General features: G+C 40.3%; 2 protein-coding genes across 4 annotated transcripts in view; one reads left to right on the top strand and one right to left on the bottom strand.

Moving 5' to 3' along the window:
* Window positions 1-19340, bottom strand: part of Cenpp (centromere protein P) — a 175221-nt gene that overhangs the window by 46247 nt on the left and 109634 nt on the right. The window lies entirely within an intron of this gene.
* Ecm2 (extracellular matrix protein 2) overlaps window positions 1-19340 on the top strand; it is a 32580-nt gene that overhangs the window by 9444 nt on the left and 3796 nt on the right. For 2 of the 3 annotated variants that reach the window (NM_001427107.1, XM_039096237.2), the window contains exons 2-7: window positions 980-1296; window positions 4436-4624; window positions 6837-7139; window positions 8868-8983; window positions 10421-10556; window positions 15939-16096. In NM_001427107.1, coding sequence (NP_001414036.1) covers window positions 1014-1296; window positions 4436-4624; window positions 6837-7139; window positions 8868-8983; window positions 10421-10556; window positions 15939-16096 — 1185 coding nt within the window. In that variant the 5' untranslated portion in view covers window positions 980-1013. The remainder of the gene's footprint in view (window positions 1-979; window positions 1297-4435; window positions 4625-6836; window positions 7140-8867; window positions 8984-10420; window positions 10557-15938; window positions 16097-19340) is intronic. The other variant, XM_006253742.5, reaches the window with a different exon arrangement.

Below are 19340 nucleotides of genomic sequence, written 5' to 3'. Positions count from 1 at the left end.
TGAAGGGATGGCTTGTTTGGAAAACTACTTGCCGTCTAAGTATGAGGACCTGAGTTAGAGTAAGGAACCCACATAAAACAAGACACACGACACAATGACATGTAATCCCAGAATTAGGAGTGGGGACCTAAGGCTCCTAGTACCCACTGGAGAGGCAGTCTGGCCTGGTCTGAGGTCAGTGAAAGCCCCTGTATCACAGGGAGTGAACAGCATTTCTGAGGATGACAATGAGGTGGTCCTCTGATGTCCATGTGCCTGTACCTCTCCCTTAAAAATAAAAATGTTCAGGGCTAGGGAAATGGCTCAGTGGGTAAAGAGCTTACTGCAAAACCATGAACATCTCACACCTGTAACTCTGGTGCTGGGTGGGGTTGAGGTAGAGACATGCAGGTCTCCAGATGCTGGCAAGCCGGAAGGGTCAACTGGTGAGCTCTGGGTTCAGACTGAGGAGGTCACCTAGAGTCTCCCTCTTCCTTCACATGCACAGGTGCTCAGGTGCACAGGTGCACAGGTGCACAAGCGAGTGTGCGGTCTCAGAGCTGCTTTATAAAGGATAGGCACGCAACGCTCCCCAGCAAAGAAAACTAGTGATGAGCGTGTCAGAAGAGGTGCGGATGATAACCACAGAGCACCCTAGCAGACAGAGGGGGTCCAGGGGGGGTCTGCTGCTGTTGGTATTGCCATTTCCTGTCATTTTCATTTTACTGGGACACAGTCACAGTCACCTAACATCTATGGCTAATTCCAGACTACAATAGCCAAACTGAATAGTTAAGACAGAGAATAATCCATAAAGGGTTAATATTTACTATTTGGCACTTTATAGAAAAACTTGGCTCAAGCCTGGTCCCGAGAGACAGATATTTCACACCATCACACTCTGCTCCTCAGAGACTCCTGTGGCACCCAGAGATAGTTATGTCAACTTTCAGAAGTAAGAACGGAGTTACTAACAACTTTAAATTTTGTCTCCTTTTAGAACTTTGTTGGTGAAAAAAAAAAAAAAATCGAACATGAAGCAAGCGGTTTGGTTCTGTCTCCTTCTGCTTATTCTGCTTACTGTCTTTCAAACCGACTGTGAACCAAGTCCCAGAAGGCAAAGGAGGAGGATGCACCAAAGACTCAGGAAAAGCTCTTCACTCTACCCCAGAGCCGACAGGTGGCTTGAAGTTCAGCAAACCACTGCTGCACCAGATGCTGGGCTACCCACTGCCCACTCTGATTACAGTGTGGAGGAAAACATACAGTCACTTCTAGGCAATCTTGGAGTAGAATCAAGTTACGGTGTGCTACCAGGTAAGACAACGTGTGAGGAGAAAATGTCTCCATGAGCTGAACTCTATATAGGAAAAACAGAATAAAATTTTGTGCTACCTTCTGATATATAAACACAAAATTTAAAATAACTGTAAAAATTATTCATGAAACATATTTATACAAATTGTTGGAAAAAGTCTTATTTCTCAGTCTGAAACAGAAATTATCAAGTGATCATATTCACAACACAAACTATATAGCCAATTAGTAAAATGCCTTTCCCTTATTAAGACATTATCTAGAGTGGAAGTCAATCAAATAATTTTGACTCAGGGTGATTTGTTTGTTTGTTTGCTTTTTGGTTTTTTTGAGACAGGGTTTCTCTGTATAGTTCTGGCTGTCCTAAACCTCCTTTGTAGACCAGGTTGCTTTCAAACTCAGAGATCCACCTGTCTCTTTCTCCCAAGTGCTGGGATTAGGGGCACCACCACACCTGGTTTCTATTTAAATATTTTCAAGATAAACTTTTGATAAGTAATAATGGAATGAAAGCCACTGAATTTATTTTATACAGAATACTGACTTTTTTCTTTTTTTAATTAATCATTTTATCCATTTACATTTGAATACTGACTTTTTAAAGGATGAAAAGACTAGAAATTCTGCCAAAGATCTCAAGGAATTATTTTTAAAACTAGTCTTTAATGATTACCGATTTTCTAAGTTTGGAAGAAAAAAGGTAAACATCTTATAGGTATGTTGCCATTAAACAAAACCTTGAAAGACAATTCATACCTCTTTATTCTTTCATGAAATTAACAAATAACAAAATTACATGTAAAAGGGGACTTAGGATATATTTGCTACAAATATAAATGGCAGGTCCATTAAGTGCTAAGTAAAGACACCATCTCAGCTAACTGAAAGCTACAGAAGGAAGTGGAAAGCCCCACACATGCATGCATGTGACTTCACAGACTTAACATTTTAGAATTTATTTACATTTTTATTATTTGTGAGTACAGGATATTTGCATGTGTGTGGGTGCCACATACCAAAGCACACATGTGAAGGTCAGACAATGCCCTAAGAAGTCAATTTTTCTCTTTCCACAGTAAGCACTTTTATCCACTGAGCCATCCCTTGTTGGCACAAACATCATTTTTTTTGTGAGACACTATTATTATTTTAAAAAATACTTAGGACTAGAGAGATGGCTCAGTGATTAAGAGCTCTGGACATTTTTATAGAAAAACCAGGTTCAGCCCCTAGCACCCATGAAGTAGTTAAGGACAATGTATAACCCTAGTTTCAAAGGATCTGGTGTCTTTTGACTTTTGGAGGTACTGTATACATGTGATGCACATATATACAAGCAGGCAAAACATGCACGCATATGAACATTCTTATATTGAGGAGTTTTATATTAACATTTTATACTGGGGTAGAGACAGGTAGGTCTCCAGATGCTGGCAAGCCAGAAGGGTCAACTGGTGAGCTCTGGGTTCAGACTGAGGAGGTCACCAGGAGTTGCCCTCTTGCCTTCACATGCACAGGTGCTCAAGCGAGTGTGCTGTCTCACACTGCTTTGATCCTAGCGTGTCAGAAAGACAAATTACCACATGTCCTCATAGTAGATCTGATTTAATTTTTTTTCCTGAGATGGGGATTTTCATGTTGCTCAGCTGGTCTTAAACTTCTAGATCCCATAGTCCTCCTGCCTCAGCCTTCTTAGTTGGGACTACAACAGGTACAACTCACTGACTTAAATTAACACAAAATATACCACCACCACCAAAACCTACAAGTTGGTATTAAGAGTACAGAAAATGCACTAGACATTTCCAAATGGTATAAAAACATTTTCCAATAGTCTCAAAGTACTTAAAAATAGTTAAGATTCTAATTTATTTTCTTCATATGTGGGTTTTTCTTTTTAATTTATTTATTTTTTATTGTGAAGGGTGTAGTTTTGAAACAGGGTTCCTCTGTGTAGCCTTAGCTGTCCTAGAACTAGCTCTGTAGACCAAGTTGGCCTTGGACTTAGAGATCCACCTGTCTCTGCCCTCCAAGTGCTGGGATTAAAGGAGCTCGCCACCACCTGCTCCTCTCACGTGCTTCTGACATGACAGCTAGCTGTACAGAGGCCAGGGGCCAACCTGCTCAAGTCATCTCTCCGTCCACTTCAGGTCCTGGGGATTGAAGTCAGGTGTCAGGGTCTGTCATGACTGGCGGTAGGGGCTGCAATCACCCAGGCATCTCAGCCCATGCTTTGTTTCTGTTGTATTTACACACATCACACATGCTTCACTGCTGTTAAAGCACAATCCAGTGTTTGGATCAGTGACAGAAACGACAGCCACAGGACTGTATCACAGCTAACACCAGAACTCACTCCCAGCTAGTTGTATTTGGCTTCCTCAGAGTGTGACCACACAATAAAGCAAATGTAAAAGGTTCATCATTTTGGTATGTGCATTTTATTTCAAAATGCAGTAACAACCGCACAGGGCTGTCTTGCAGAGTAGACTGCAGAAGCATGCTGTTTTATCTTTGACTGTGTGCCTATGCACGGGGTGAGCTGTGCACTCATCAGTGCGCTCGCCCTTCTGTTCTGGGACAGAGCTACACTGTTGCCTGTCCTGAATTTAGGTGTGGCCATACAACTTACTGTGCCAGGAGAATTAAACACACAAGAACTCAAGCATGATTTGTAACTTGTATTTTTCATTCCTGGGCAATATGAAAGTCTGCTAGAGGAAGCATGCTGTCTGTTGCAGAGTGACCATACCCAAGCTGAGCCCCAGCATGTCAAGATTGTATAACTTTAAGTAAATGAAAAATGGTTGTGTTTTCATGGTTGTTTTTCCTATGACAGAACTTAGTCTATCTTGACAGATAGAAGACACGAAATTCAAAGAAAACCCAGTTACTAGAAGATGTATGCAGAAGCAAAGAGGAAGAGCCAATTGTATTAGGCTTTGGACTATATTTTTACCCATTCAGGGATTCTGATAATCTTGCAGAGCATGGTGGTGTACTCCTTTAATCCTAGCACTCAGGAGGCAGGGGCAGAGGGGCAGAGGGGCAGATGGATTTCTTGTGAATTTGAGGCCAACCAGGCTACATTAACAGAAACCCTGTCACTCACAAACAAACAGTCACCTTTCTCTTTTAGGAAAGAAAGGACACTGCTCTGTAAAGGGCATGGTCATGTACAACAAAGCTGTCTGGTCTCCTGAGCCCTGCACCACCTGCCTCTGCTCAAATGGAAGAGTGCTTTGTGATGAAACTACGTGCCCCCCCAAGACATGCCCCTATACCGTCAAACCGGAAGGAGAGTGCTGCCCCATCTGCTCTGACACTGGTACACAACATAAAGCAAAGTATCATGGATATTTAGTCTCTAACTTCTATTTATTTTTATTTTATCATTACATTAAGGCGTAACTTATTATAAATGTAGTCATCATGGTACTGAAAATGTAGCTCAGTGCTGAGAAACAGATATATTTAGGAAGACGTATTTGGGGTACAGGAATAGATGTGGCTCTATAGTTCTAGTTCTCAGACCAAGTCAGGTTGAACCTGATTCTATTTCATGTGTGAATCTTTTAAGACTTTAGAGACATAGTGGTAGAGTTACTACAGTAAAACCTGACTTATACAAGCATCATCCTAGTTAATCAAGCTTGTCAGGAATATGCTAATCACTATCATGAGAACAAAGGAGTGATTTATAACCAAAGCAAACAAAGCTTCAACCCTCCTGGGTCTTCTGTTCATCTCCCGCAGGAAGCACAGGAATCCGGTAGTGGTCTGAGGAGTCCCAACAGAGCGCAAAGTGTGGACTGGGGCTTGGTTTCCTTGAGTGGCATTTCTATATTGGAGATCACAGCATGGGTTTCACTGGATGCGTACTGATCTGTTCTCAAATGAGACTTGTTCCTGAACAAGGGTGTGTGCCTTCTGGAGGTTGGCTTAGGTCTCCTGGAAGAAAGTTTAGCTAGTGACTTATGAAAATAAGTATGTTAAATAACTTGACAGATACAGATTGACAGGGACATTTTCTCTTGTCAATATCAAGCCATCTCCCCTTCCCCCATAGATGACCAAAGGACAGGTATCTACAAAAGACTCCTGCCAAGAGGAACTTCAGGAACTGTACTTTGCTTCATGCTAGTAGTTATTTCATGGCGGCACTGTAATCAATCTATCATCCATCCATCCATCCATCCATCCATCTATCTATCTATCTATCTATCTATCTATCTATCTATCTATCTACCTACCTATCTATCTACCTATCCAATGAATGAGAACACTGTCACTGTCTTCACACACACCAGAAGAGGGAATCAGATCTCATTACAGATGGTTGTGAGCCACCATGTGGTTGCTGGGAATTGAACTTAGGACCTCTGGAAGAGCAGTCAGTGCTCTTAACTGTTGGGCTATTTCTCCAGCCCCGTACTTTCTTTCGAGACAAATTCTCATGGTGTAGCTCAGGCTGGCCTGGAATGTGCTATGTAAGACCAGGCTAGCCTCAAATTCACAGAAATTTCACTGCCTCTGCTTCTGTCAAGGCAGAAGGGCTAGGATTAAAGACATGCACCACCAAGCCTGGCCTGAAGCATTATACTTTTAAAAAATGTTAGGTGTGCTTGTTGAAACTGACTTCTTAGAGTAACATACGAGGCTTATAGGCAAGATTCAGAAATTCTTAGACATTTTTTTCAAAGGACCTGAAGTCTTCTTGAAATGTAGTTATTTTAGAGAAATAAACTTGGACACAGAGAGGACTTACATGTTTAAATAGGATACCTTTAGCTTCCACTTATTATTTCCCCCCCTCTTCTTGTGCATGTTTTGCTATGGGTTGTAAAAAACAAATCTTCAGACTTTATAACACATATTGAATGATATCACAAGCAATTTTTTCAAATATATTTCTATGTTTCTTTCAGGGCTAGTTTGTATAAGACTACCAATTAAAAGTAGAGAGATGATTAGCTCAATTTATAACTGATGGGAGAAAGCCTAAACACTGTGAACTCATTTTTCTTCAGAACTCTTCACTCACAGTGAAACTACACCCAGATTAGATCTTCTCTACTGTCTGTCAAAGATCTACAGAACTTATCTATTATAGTGATATACTATCTAATGACATCATAGCCTTACAAGAAAACTGCTTTTTATTTTGTATCATGTGGCAATATTATTCCCTCTTTAGCTTACCAATTAGTATATTTTCGTGAAAATAGTATTACATTATTTAGTACAAAAGCAGTACTAAGGTTCATAGACACCAAAATCACATGTCTATAGTAAATCCTACAAAAGAGATAGAAGTTTACAGTTAACTTCAAGAAAAACTTCAACTGCATTTCAGTTTACGTAGCAGTCAAGAACATAGAGGGAATAATATTTACTAACCTCATTTCCATTATGACTTTTTCCATTCACTAACATCAACTTGCATCCATTGCTTCATCCTTCTGTGACCAGTAGCCTCCTATTCTCTACTCAGTAGTGGAAACTACATAATAAAACTGAGTTTTCTGGTGATTCTTCAGAACAACAAGAATCCATTAACCAAGGAAGAAGGAAGGAAGAGGACAGTGAGGAGGAGACTGAGAGAGAAGGAGAGGAAGAGGAGGAAGAGGAGGAGGAGGAGGAGGAGGAAGAGGAGGAAGAAGATGGTGTAAGAGGAGATGTGTTCAGAATGTCTTCCCGGTTAATACCTGGAATCCCAAGAGGCAGGCCACGCCTGCCCAGAAGCTGTTCTCTGTCCTACAGGACTATCAGTTGCATTTATGGAGACTTCACTGAGATCCCACCCATAACAGCACCAGAAGTAACGACCCTGGAGCTGGTTGGTAAGAGATGACAACTTCCTCCATGCTCAGATACAAAGGGTGCATTTTACTGCCTATGAGTGCTGCTTTAACTTACTAGGTAATGACTTTATCATCTTCATACAGATCACCTGTGCAGCAGAGATGGGCATGCTGCAGACTGTAATCAAACGGTGATTTCCCAAGGAGGATTTAAAACAATCAGCTTTAATGGGGTAGACTTTGTGTAATAAAACTTATTTATAATGTATAGCTTTACATGTTTTTACAAATGTGAACACTACCACAGTTCAGATAAAAAATATTTCTATTACTTCTGCAAACTCCTTGTATCTCCATTTCCTTCAGTTGTTGTCCACCATGAAACTGACCTGTTTTCTGTGTTTATTGAGTTGGTCTCTGAACTTTACTAAATAGAACCACACAGTATTAGACTTCTAATGCTTTAAAAGTCCCCAGTTCATTCCTTTATTTCTTAGCAGTGCCTTATTGTATAAATCAGCCAGAGAATGATTTTTTTTCAGTATAAGGCAGTTTTGTTTCAGGCTAAACCACCCACATACAGATGTTTGTGGTGACTTATACCTTCATATTTCACTACACCTAGACGCAGCACAATGGGCTGAGAGATACGGCGACTTATTTTTAAGAAACTACCCAACACTTTTTAAGTTGGCTGTCCCATTGTTACAAGAAGCTATTCTATAACCTCAGCAGAGTGTATCATCCATGTGCTGTCCAGACCCTTTGTCTATATGTCTATCACGCTACTGGGGAATGTTCTGAGTGGTGGAGTATTAAGATCTCATTTGTGTGAGTGCGTGGCTTATAGGGATACCATGGCAGAGGTGTCCTTAGGATGCAGAGGTAAGGAGATCTGGACGGATCCATGATATATGTGCAGGAATGGAAGTTTGCAATGGGCTGCTGTCAGTGTCATGGTCTTCTTGACAATAGATTTTCATGTAAAGTCACTGAAGGAATCTGCATACCTGGCAAAGCCATCTCCCATCGGTCTATGTGGCAGGTACCCTCTGCCTTACTCAGAAACTCAATGAAAGACTGAAGTCACAGGAAGAATGAATAACCCATATAGGGTTATACAGTCATTGTTTGAAGCCATTGTTTTAAGGTATTTTTTTAAGTCATTATTGAAGATGTTTATAATCATTGATGACTGTACTTAGACAAATGTTAAGACACAAGTACATAAAATAGAAAGACATAGGATCCTTTTAGCTTGAAGACAGAAAGGTATACGATCAGATATGGTGGGTTTTATGAGCTAGGCTTTTCCTAAGTTTCTTACACAGAGAAGGAAACATGCTCATATACACTGAGGAATTTTCCTTGATTTCTTGGATATGTACAGCATTATGATTCTAAGACCAAGGAAAAACATGAAGCAAGCAGTCAGCTTCTGTGTAGACTCAGAGAAACACATCTTGGTTGTGAATGAACAATGCTACTATCCGTCCCTGCCCAACAGCCAACAGCCAGTGGTGGTGGCTTCTAGCTTTATGTGCAGCATGAGGACCTGACAAGACGGTTTTGACGGTCCCATTCCATGTTGTTGTTTTCCAAGTGTGCACTTGTTTATCTATTTCCTGTCCTTGTTCTGAATGCTGCTCTACTTTCCAATGCAAAGCTTCCTCTTAACATTCATATAGAGAGACATGCATGCACATAGGAATATATGTATATGTCTATATATGCACGTGTGTCTAATGAAACTGTTGTACACCCTAGGGAATTCAATCATCTCCATTCCAAATGAAGCATTTAATGGATTACCAAATTTGGAAAGACTTGATCTGAGCAGAAATAATATCACTTCTTCAGGCATAGGTCCAAAAGCATTCAAGGTACACACTTCTATTAGTAGTAACAATATGACTCCTACTGGCTGTGGTTGGAGGCGGGAAGGGAAAACTCAGCAGACAGGTTTTTATTAAGTTTTCTCTCTGATGTCCTTAAGTCACAGCTACTTCTCTCTTGGTCAGAGTCTGCTGTTTTACATATGTTAACCTTATGTGATGACTGGTGACAGTAAGATCAGACAGAATTAATGTTTTGAATTTAAGGAATAGTTTCTCTCTAGCAGGTGAAGTTCATTAAAGTCTAGTCTCTTAGCCTGTGAAGAATTGTCCAGTAAGTAATAAAGGAGAGTTTATCTAGAACCTCTATTAAAATGGTTAGGTCAATAAGGTGAAGCTTTCTTACTTTTGCACAGTGGACTGAATATGGTGGAGAATATTTTGGCAGGGAGAGTTTACAAAAAGCACGCACTCATATGAAAATTAGCATTAGATAGATGGAGTGGAGTGAAAGAGAAAGGACAGCAAATATTCAAAGGTAACCTTTGATGAAGAAAACAGATTTGACTGAGCAATTTCTTTTGCAAAAGGAGAAAATACTGAAAGCTCAAGGAATGTCAGGGAAAAAAATAGAGAAGAAAAGTTGGTGTTCATAAATATGAACACATAGATTACATGTGTTAAAGTTTTAATTAAAGCACACTGTATGTCACTAGGTTAAATTTTCCCTGCTGAATAATATTCTGTGCCCTTGATCTGTCCTCGAAGGAAATAACTGGTCTCTTAGAGTCTTTCCTAGTTCTCTGAAGTCTAGACAGGCAGATGAGGGGATGCCCCAGTACCTGCTTCATATTCTCTATCCTTCTAATCAAACTAATAGTTTCATAGAGGGTCAATTCTAGGATACTAGGATTGAGTAAGAGACAAAATGTCATAGATTATCTGCTTCTTGGTTGGGGACTCTTTGTCCTGGTGAAACATAGACATGATCCCTGTAGATATCCATCATTCCCTGCCCGTTTGGTGGTGCAGGACAGGTCTGCAATGAGCATGCAATCTTAGATGTGGAGACATTCAACTGTTCAGAAGTCAACTGTTTGTTTGAGTGAGCACATACAATCACAGGGTTTCGAAACTTTCATTATATTTTTATTATTTAAAACAAATTTTAATTTTAAATATATTTTGATCATATTTCTCCCCCTCCAAGTCCTTTCCAGATCCTTTCTCCATCTCTATGCACCTAAATAGTACTATTTTATAATTTTCTACCATAAATATTAGTGTAAATAGGAAAATGAACTTTACAACTACCTTAAAATTACTTATTAGCATTCACAACAAATTCAAATTATTGCAGTTAATTCTGTTTCTGGTAAGGAGGTAAAATCTCAGGCCTTACAACATAAGACTGACTGTTATATGGGGAATATTGAAAAATAACTGTTACTGGAAATATGGTAACTTAGAGATTTGTCTTTTAAGCTTTTGAAGAAGTTAATGCATCTGAACATGGACGGAAATAATTTGGTACATATTCCTTCTGAATTACCATCTACACTAGAAGAACTTAAAATAAACGACAACAATCTCCAGGCTATCGATGAGAAAAGCTTATCAGGTATTTAAATGGTGTGTGGGGTGGGGTGGGGTGGTGCATTAGTGCCTGCTTTGGAAATCATAAGTGAAAGACGTCAGGTGTCTTCCTACATTATTTTCTTTGTTTGTTGTTTGTTTTTGTATTTTATTTTGTTTTTGAGATAAAGGTCTCTCATAGAATCTGGACGATTGGTGACTGGTCAATACAGTAAGTCTACAGGGTCTTTCTGTTTCTGCTTCCTAGAGCTGGGATTATAGGCACATCCTGTAACCGAATATTGGGGATTTGAACTCAGGTACTCATTGTTGAAACAGCAAGCACTTTAGCTACTGGGCCATTTCCCCAGTCCTACTTTAAAAAAAAAATTCTTCTCTCATATAATACGTTCTGACCACAGTTTCTCCTCTCTCCTCTTCACCACTCCCCAGATCCACTCTGCCTCCTTTTCCCTTTAGAAAAGAACAGGCTTCCCAGGAATACCAACCAAACAGTATCTCAAGTTGCAATAAGACTAGGCATTTCCCCTCATATTAAGGCTGGATGAGGTACCAGGGTAGGAAGAAAAGGGTACCAAAAGCAAAAGAATCAGAGACAGCCTCCACCCCCACTGTTAGTCCCACAAGAAGGCCAAGCTACACAACCATAACATATACGCAGAGGACCTAGGTCACACCCATACAGGTTCCATGATTGTTGATTCGGTCTTGTTGGTTCTGACTCCTGCTTAGTTGATTCTGTGGGCTGTGTTCTTGTGGCGTCCTTGACCCCTCTGGCTCCTACAATCTTTCCTCTCTCTCTTCCATAGGACTCGCTGAGCTCCGCCTAATGTTTTGCTGTGGGTCTCTGCATCTGTTCCCCTCAGCTTCTCTGATGATAATTAGTCTAGGTTCTGGTCTACAGTATAGCAGAGTATCATTAGGTAGTACTTCATTGATGCTTTTTTCTCTTGGTGACCCAGACCAACATTTTTAAAATGATATGTTTTATAATCATTCTCTACTGTCCTATAGAAATTGGTTTATTGTATTGCTAATGTGTAAAATGTGTAAATAGAAAATTTCGGACTATTTCACCATTAAGTTAATAAGCTAACCTTAGTCACTTACCCAACAAATAATACATCTCAATACTATCGTCTTTTCAACGTTCTTTAAAACAACAAAAACAAACCCCACCTTAATCTTATGTAAAACTTTTTCTTATGAGCCAGGTGTTCATCACTCGCAGCAGTGACTCTCACACCCCTTTAATATCTGAAGTGTCGTGCTAACACTCCCTGAGCACCATGTGTTTAGGTGACTCCAGTGTCCTCATGCACTGCTACTTACTTTGCTATACACTGGAGCCTCAATCCAAGTGTGTGCACGTTCTGTATGAAGACAGAGTAAACTCGCACTGTATGTGAGGCAGAGGTGCTACTACACAGTGGGGCAAGGAACCTCACAGAAGCAGCCCTGGCAGCTCCATCTTGAGTGTGGTTTAAGTTGAAGTCCTGCTGATTCCATAACCCATGCACAGGAAATGAGGCTGTCACCACAGCTTGGCGTTCTGATGGACAATTTAGTAAGGTGTGCATACCTGCTGGAGTGGACTTTTGCTCTCTCTCCATGAGAGCAGCTGAAGTTGCTGAACCACAACTGCACAGAAGTATCATATTTCATGTTGTACAAATCCTAACTAAAACTTTAGATTGGCTTATGAATTCCTTTAAGATTGCTTGATCCTCTTTTTCATCTTCATAACTATCTAGCATTGCTCTTGAAGTATAGAAGAAGAGAGAGGATGGCTAGTCCACCCAGGACTACAAATAAACACTCTAGAAACACAAAGTATTTATGTGAGAGGGGCAAAGTGTGCTGTGTCTCACAAAAATGCTCTGCTTACTAGAGTTGAAACTAGTTCTTAGGCAATATTGAGAGAGTATATAAAGTAATAAACAACCCAAGTATTCCATTAGCTTCCAAAAAAACCTCATAAGAAAAACTCTTCCATTGATGAGAGAAGAGCAGCAACGATGAGAACTGCCAAATGTGAGAATTACATAGCTATGGAAATACTCAGTCTCCAGATGGATTTGAGTGTGCACATGAAAAACATTAATAAACACAGATTTTGATGGGCTTTGTCATATGGAAAGGACACTGGAAACTCTAATTTCTAACTGCTCTGTTAGACATAAAGGATCACAGAATTGAGAACAAGGATATAAATAGGCTGAGTTTACATTCCTAGTTCTGCTATTAAAGTGATAACTTACAAAACATAAATTACTCCTTTTTCTGTTCTTAGGCAGGGTCTTAGTCTATAGTTCAGGGTGGCCTTGAACTTAGAATCTTTCTACCCCAACTTTCCAGGCATGTTTTACTATATATACTTACTATCTGCAGTTTTTCTTATATATCCCCGGACAGCTTCTCAGAACACCTTGCCCCTCTCACATAAATACTTTGTGTTTCTAGAGTGTTGATTTGTAGTCCTGGCTGGACTAGCCATCTTCTCTCTTCGCTCTATGCACCAAGCACCAACCATATGCTGGTGGCCAGAAAAGAAAATCTCTTCTGCTATCTCAAATAAGAAATCTCTTGGTACTTACTGGCAGCTTAGATTTTTACTCCTGCTGTGTTAGCCCCTGGGGTGCTGGATATTCCTTGTCTGGGGAAGCTTCTGGGCTCCCATGCCTCTGGTGAGTTCTGTTGCTGTGGATGGCAGCTAGCAGGTAAGCTACTTTAGCCAGTGCTGCCACAAGTCTTTCTGTATACTGCCTCCAATAGCTACTGTTCTCTAGGCATCATTCCCTGTGGCTATTTACCAATGGTCTTTTAAATCACGGATACAGAGAAATGGAAAACTAGGAGAGAAAAGGCCTATGAAAGAGAAAGATAATTCTAGATGCTGTAGGGGCTGTAGGCAGGATGGGTTGGTAGTCAAGTGTTGTGGGAGGTGAGTGTACAGGGACACATATGACAAGTGAAGGAGACCATTTGAGACGTTGACTGTACTAACAGAAAGGGAGGCTCTACCACAAGACACAGAGGGGGCAGTGAGAGACCGCTGTGCTTTAGAGCATTCTTGTCATGGCTAACAACTAGAACAATCAAACCAAAGTCAGCGTGGCTGTTATATTCTACCAGGAAGCCTAATATGTCATCTTATCCACAGTGGATCATGATCTTACCCACAATAGGGACTTTTACCTCTATTGTCTGGTTATGAATCCTTTCAATAGTGACCTCAGATCTAATTTAACTGTATTGTTCTTTGCCCCACGTCTGACGTACAGAACAGAGAAAACAGAACCGAAACACAAAGCATTGTGAACTTGTTTTTCCAAGGTGTCATAATAAATTTTACTTGCATTCTTCACTTTTCAATGGAGAATTAAACTTCAAGATCTCAACATATATATATTTGAGAACTGCTGGATCCTCTGTACCTTTAATTTCAGAAATAATATAGAAAAAATATAATTATGGATCCCAGTTTCCTGGCTGTCTTCCCTACTTCCTATAACCCAATCCTTGATTGATCCTAAGTACCAGCATCAGAGTAATCTGTTCTCACGTGGCATTCGTCATAGCATCCTGAGAGTCAAACCTACATTCAGGACACATGGGCACCCTCTCTGAACAACAGTTTTATCCTGTTGCACATAGCACACCTCAGGGTGAGGTCTTCATCTCAGTGAGCTCAAATAGGTCTTGCATCTGCATGTGCTCACGGGGCTGTTTCAACCTGAAAATCCTCTTAACTCAATCTAAATCTTTGTATCCATAAGAGACTCTCACTTCCACGACACTCCAACTCACACTGCATTCTCTTAAAATCTTCAGTCATTTTCTCTCTACTCCTCACATGACTCTTGTTGCTGTTGCCCAGAAGAGGCCTGAGCTTCATATGGCATTTGTTGAAATCCTGACGACAGTGTTGAACAGAAAAACATCCACTACACGGGGAATGAACTTCTGACTCAGAGGCCCCGGGGTATATCACTGGTGAATGGTGTGTGCTTTATTTGACCTAGATGATACCACTCCCGAGGCCAGTAGAAACATTGTAGAAAAACACAAGACAGACAGACAGACAGACACAGACACTTGTTTGTATAAAGGCCTGGTAGCTCTCAGTCTGAATACACTGAAAAATTCCGATCATTTTTTTTAAATAGAACAAAAGAAAACAAAACAGCTTTTGTTTGGCCTTACTCTGTGCTGTAAGTGACTATTATGGGAATTCAGAGCTCTGATAGCATTTCCCCTTTTTCTTTTTGGTAGTGATGGTGGTGGTTCAAGACAGAGTCCCATTAGGTAGCTCAGGCTGTTCTGGAATTCATTAGGTAGACCAGGCTGGCCTTGAACTCATAGAGATCCACCTGCCTCTGCCTCCTGAGTGCTGGAATTAAAGTTATGTGCCACTATGCCCAACATTCGTCTATATTTCTAACTCCCTTGTTGAGAGATTGAGGGTTTTACCAGACTGTGCTCCTTTCTGTGTTACAGAGAAAGGGATCACGATCCCATTGCCTACTGCACTGCCAATTCATACCTATAGGTATTTACAAATGCATCCAGTGACTTTCATAACACTCTTACTCCTTGTCCAGTTGAATTCCAAATTCCTGCTTAACAAGTGTCTTGGTCATGGTTATCATTATTGAGATGAAACACCATGACAAAAGCAACACGGGAGGAAAGGTTTTATTTTGCTTAACTTCCACATCACTATTCATCATCAAAGAAGTTATAAGAGGAACTCAAGCAGGGCAGGAACATGGAGACAGGAGCTGATGCAGAGACCATGAATGGGTGCTGCTTACTGACTTGCTCAGTTTGCTTTCTTATAGAACCCAGGGCCACTATCCCAGGGATGGCACTGCACACAATGACTGGGCCCTCCCTCGTCAATCACTAATTATAAAATACCCTACAGGCTTGTGTTCAGCCTGCTCTTATGGAGGCATTATCTCAATTGAGGTTCCTTAACTCTCAGATGACTCCAGTTGTCTTAAATTGACATAGCCTCATAGGCAGCACAGTCTCTGGCAGTGATTCTTACTCTGTCCCCTTCTGTGCTTCCTTGTTTCTGCTCCTTACTCATATTTATGCCTTTCAATACCTAAATGAATTTCCCCAAACAAAAATTCTTGTCCTGTAGAGCTGTGTAGATGTCATGTATATAATACTCAGGAAAAGAATTTATGGGGGAAATAAAGATAAAGAAATTACAAATCTCCAAATTGAATTTTTTTTCAAATGGTTTCTTTCCTATTTTTACTGTTTCTTCTTTCTGCAGTGCCAGGGCTCTAACCTAGATCCTAGGCAAGTGCTCTGACACTGAACTGCACCATCAACCCAAACTGTGTGCTTTTAAAGTTATTCTAATATTTGGATTATTTTATTTTTCTAGACTTAAATCAACTTGTCGCTTTAGAATTGGAGGGAAACAATCTCAGTGAAATCAATGTCAACCCTCTAGCTTTCAAATCCTTGAAGAACTTATCATACCTACGTCTGGGAAAAAACAAATTCAGAATCATACCACAAGGTCTTCCAGCTTCTATTGAGGTACTGCCATCTCTCTTCTGTTTCGTGAGACAGGATCTCACTATATAGGTCAAGCCAGCCTTGAAATCATGATTCTCCTGCTTCAGCCTCCTGAGTGCTGGAACGGTGTGTGCCATTACACTGTTCTTCTAACATTTTAAATGCATTACATATTACAGAAATATACAAGATAAATATATCCTTTAAATGTTATTATGATTGGTGTGTGTGTGTGTGTGTGTGTGTGTGTGTGTGTGTGTGTGTGTGTGTAAGTCAGAGCACATTTGGAAGAATGGTGGAAAAGAATTTTTCCACCATGGACTCTTGGGCTCAAATTCAGCTCAATAGGCTTGTGTGGCAAGCATTTACTACTTACTAAGCTATCTTGCTGGCTCCAAAACAAATGTATATTAGAAAACCACTGTAACATATATTAAACTCAAAAAAGCTCTTGTCCTATATACAGAAGAACTGTCATCTAAGTAGTAGATTTCCCTGATAAAATGAAGAATGGCAATGATGACAGTTCTTGGTGGAGAAGAGACTAAATTATCCCAAACCAGAACAACCAAGTTTAATGTTTGTCCCTGTCCTAATTAGGGTTGACCAAAGCAACTTGGAGAGGAAAGGGTTTATTTTGCTTACACATCCACAGCACTGTTCATCACTGGAGGAAGTCAGGACAGGAACTCAAGCAGGGTAGGAATGGAGGGGTGGTGCTTACTGCCTTGCTCTCCTGGTTTGTGCAGTCTATTTTCTTATTGAACTCAGTGCCACCAGCCCAGGGATGGTACGGCCCACAGTGGGCTGGGCCCTCCCCATCAATCAGTTAGGAAAATGTCCTACAGGCTGGTCTCCAGCCCAATCTTATGGAGGTATTTTCTTAATTGAGGTTCCCTCCTCTCAGAGGATTTTAGTTTGTGTCAAAATGACATCCAAAAAAAAATCCTCAATCCACAAATTGAGTGAAACTACATTTTGACTTAATAGTAACAATATGGATGGACCTAAGAATTGCACCAATAAACTGTGGACTATGTCAGGAACTCAGGCTTAGAAATTTTCATCAGTTCTACCCCAAAGTGTGCTATACATAACTTCAGGCTCTAGACCTGGTTCTTGTTGCAAAGCTCTGGTGTCCCTAGTGGTTCTTAGGAATGCTCTCCTGTTCAGCTGGTCTTTTGCCAACAACTGTCAATTTCTTGAATTAGGAACATAAGGTCCAGAGAGTCTCTTGCAGGCCAAGCTGGAACTCAGGTTTCCTTATCTGAAGTGGTTTCTACCACATTCCATGTTGACCCAAGAAGCCAGTATACAGTTCCTCTAGTCCTACTGACCCAGAACAGAGGGATATTTATTAGGCTCACATGCTCTGGCTTCTTCCTATGGCTAGTAAAAGAGACATAGGCATGTAACTCTGGATTTACCAGTACTGGGCTTTATATCATTATCAGTTAGTTTTTGTTTTTAAAGAGAACCTTATTATCCTAGGCTGGGCTTGAACTCCTGATCCTCCTGCTTCTAACTCCCAAGTGTTGAGCTTTTAGGCATTTACCACCATGTCCTGCTTTATTTGTTACTGGGGACAAACACATAGCCACAAGCCCTCACCTAAGTAACGAAGACATAAGACTCCTGGACCTATCCTCGATTTTCTTAGTCTGATGCTTTATCTGCAAGGTCAGGCACCTAAAATAGTTTTTTAAAGATACAAAATTTTTGGCTTAATTGGTACCCATCTGACAACTTGAGTTTGATCCCTGAGATCCACATTGTGGAGACAACTGATACAAGTTGTCTTCTGATCTTCATATATGTGTCTATTCACATACACATATGCACACAAGATAAATACAGTAACATTTTAAATACTTTGATACATTCAACTGGCAAACACATGCATGTTCCACTTAGGTTCATGCCTGAACTTCCCAGCCTGGCTTCAGAGTCCTCAGCATATGGATGAGTATCTCAGAACCTACTTACATAGCCCTTCCTGGGATTACTTAGGTTGGAGTTTGTACTTGAAAAGGCTTATGATGTGATTCTGATGTACACTTGAGTTTGGAAATCTCTCACATAATTCATCCCTTAATTACACAGGACAATAAAAGCAAAACCCCGAAGGTTCCTTTATGCATTTTAAACAAATGCCAAAATTGAGTTGCAAAAAAAAAAAAAAACCCATGATATGAATAAAATTACATTTAATACATAAGCCAATCCTACATGTGCATTTTAACTATACAGAAATAAATATTTAGTGATTCAGAGACTTTAGTAAAAGTTTTCTCTAGGGGTTGGGGATTTAGCTCAGTGGTAGAGCGCTTGCCTAGGAAGCGCAAGGCCCTGGGTTCGGTCCCCAGCTCCGAAAAAAAAAGAACCAAAAAAAAAAAAAAAAGTTTTCTTTAATACCAGCATCTTGAAGGTGTCCAGCTACTAGAGACTTAAGTAGTTCTAGCAGGTTGTACTCTTATCCAAATTAATGTTCCTATGAACTCTACTGTTGTGAGTAAACATATTATAACTCAAGTATAAAAACATGAGCCTAAAATAATTATAAGTATTATGGGATGGTGAGAAGCAGCTCTAAAGCTAGTGCTCAGTCAGCCTGGCACTCATGCATCTGCCCTGGAACCTACAGTGCGTGTTACTCTTTCCTCAGACCTGAGCTTCTCACTGGTGAGTTGTGATTATTTCTACTTCCGATGTTCAGTGTTCTGTAGCTCAGGTGACATAATTAATGTAAGTTTTATAAGGCAGAAAACTTGTACAATTATGTTATGCTGTATCATCATATGTCACACATAGCTAAACGCTAAGTTTATTTGTTTGAAGAGAGAATACACTTGGTAAAACGCTCACCACACAGATGTAAAGATCCACATTTGATTTCCAGTACTAATAAAGGCCATGTGGTAGTGTGCACCTGTCTTCCCAGCACGAGACAGGGACACAGGGTAGGATGCAGGAACTCTGGAGCCCCCTATTTCAGCTAGTCTAACTGAATCAGTGATTCAAGACACCCTGTCTCAAGGCCTAAGGTGGAGAGTGACTGAGGAAGAGCTCTCATACCAACCTCTGTCTCTGTCCTCCACATGCTCCTACATGCATGTGCACGCACACACCCCACTCTCAAATATGCATAAATATACAAATTAACGTTATTTAACTCCATAATCATGATAGGTAGTACCTTTTATTTTGCTAGCTATAAAATTTGACAATTTAAAAGTATGAACTGATTTGAATAATAAGACTTTAA

Source organism: Rattus norvegicus, chromosome 17, assembly GCF_036323735.1.
Source record: "Rattus norvegicus strain BN/NHsdMcwi chromosome 17, GRCr8, whole genome shotgun sequence".
Taxonomy (NCBI): Eukaryota; Metazoa; Chordata; class Mammalia; order Rodentia; family Muridae; genus Rattus; species Rattus norvegicus.
This window is presented reverse-complemented; position numbering and strand designations above follow the sequence as displayed.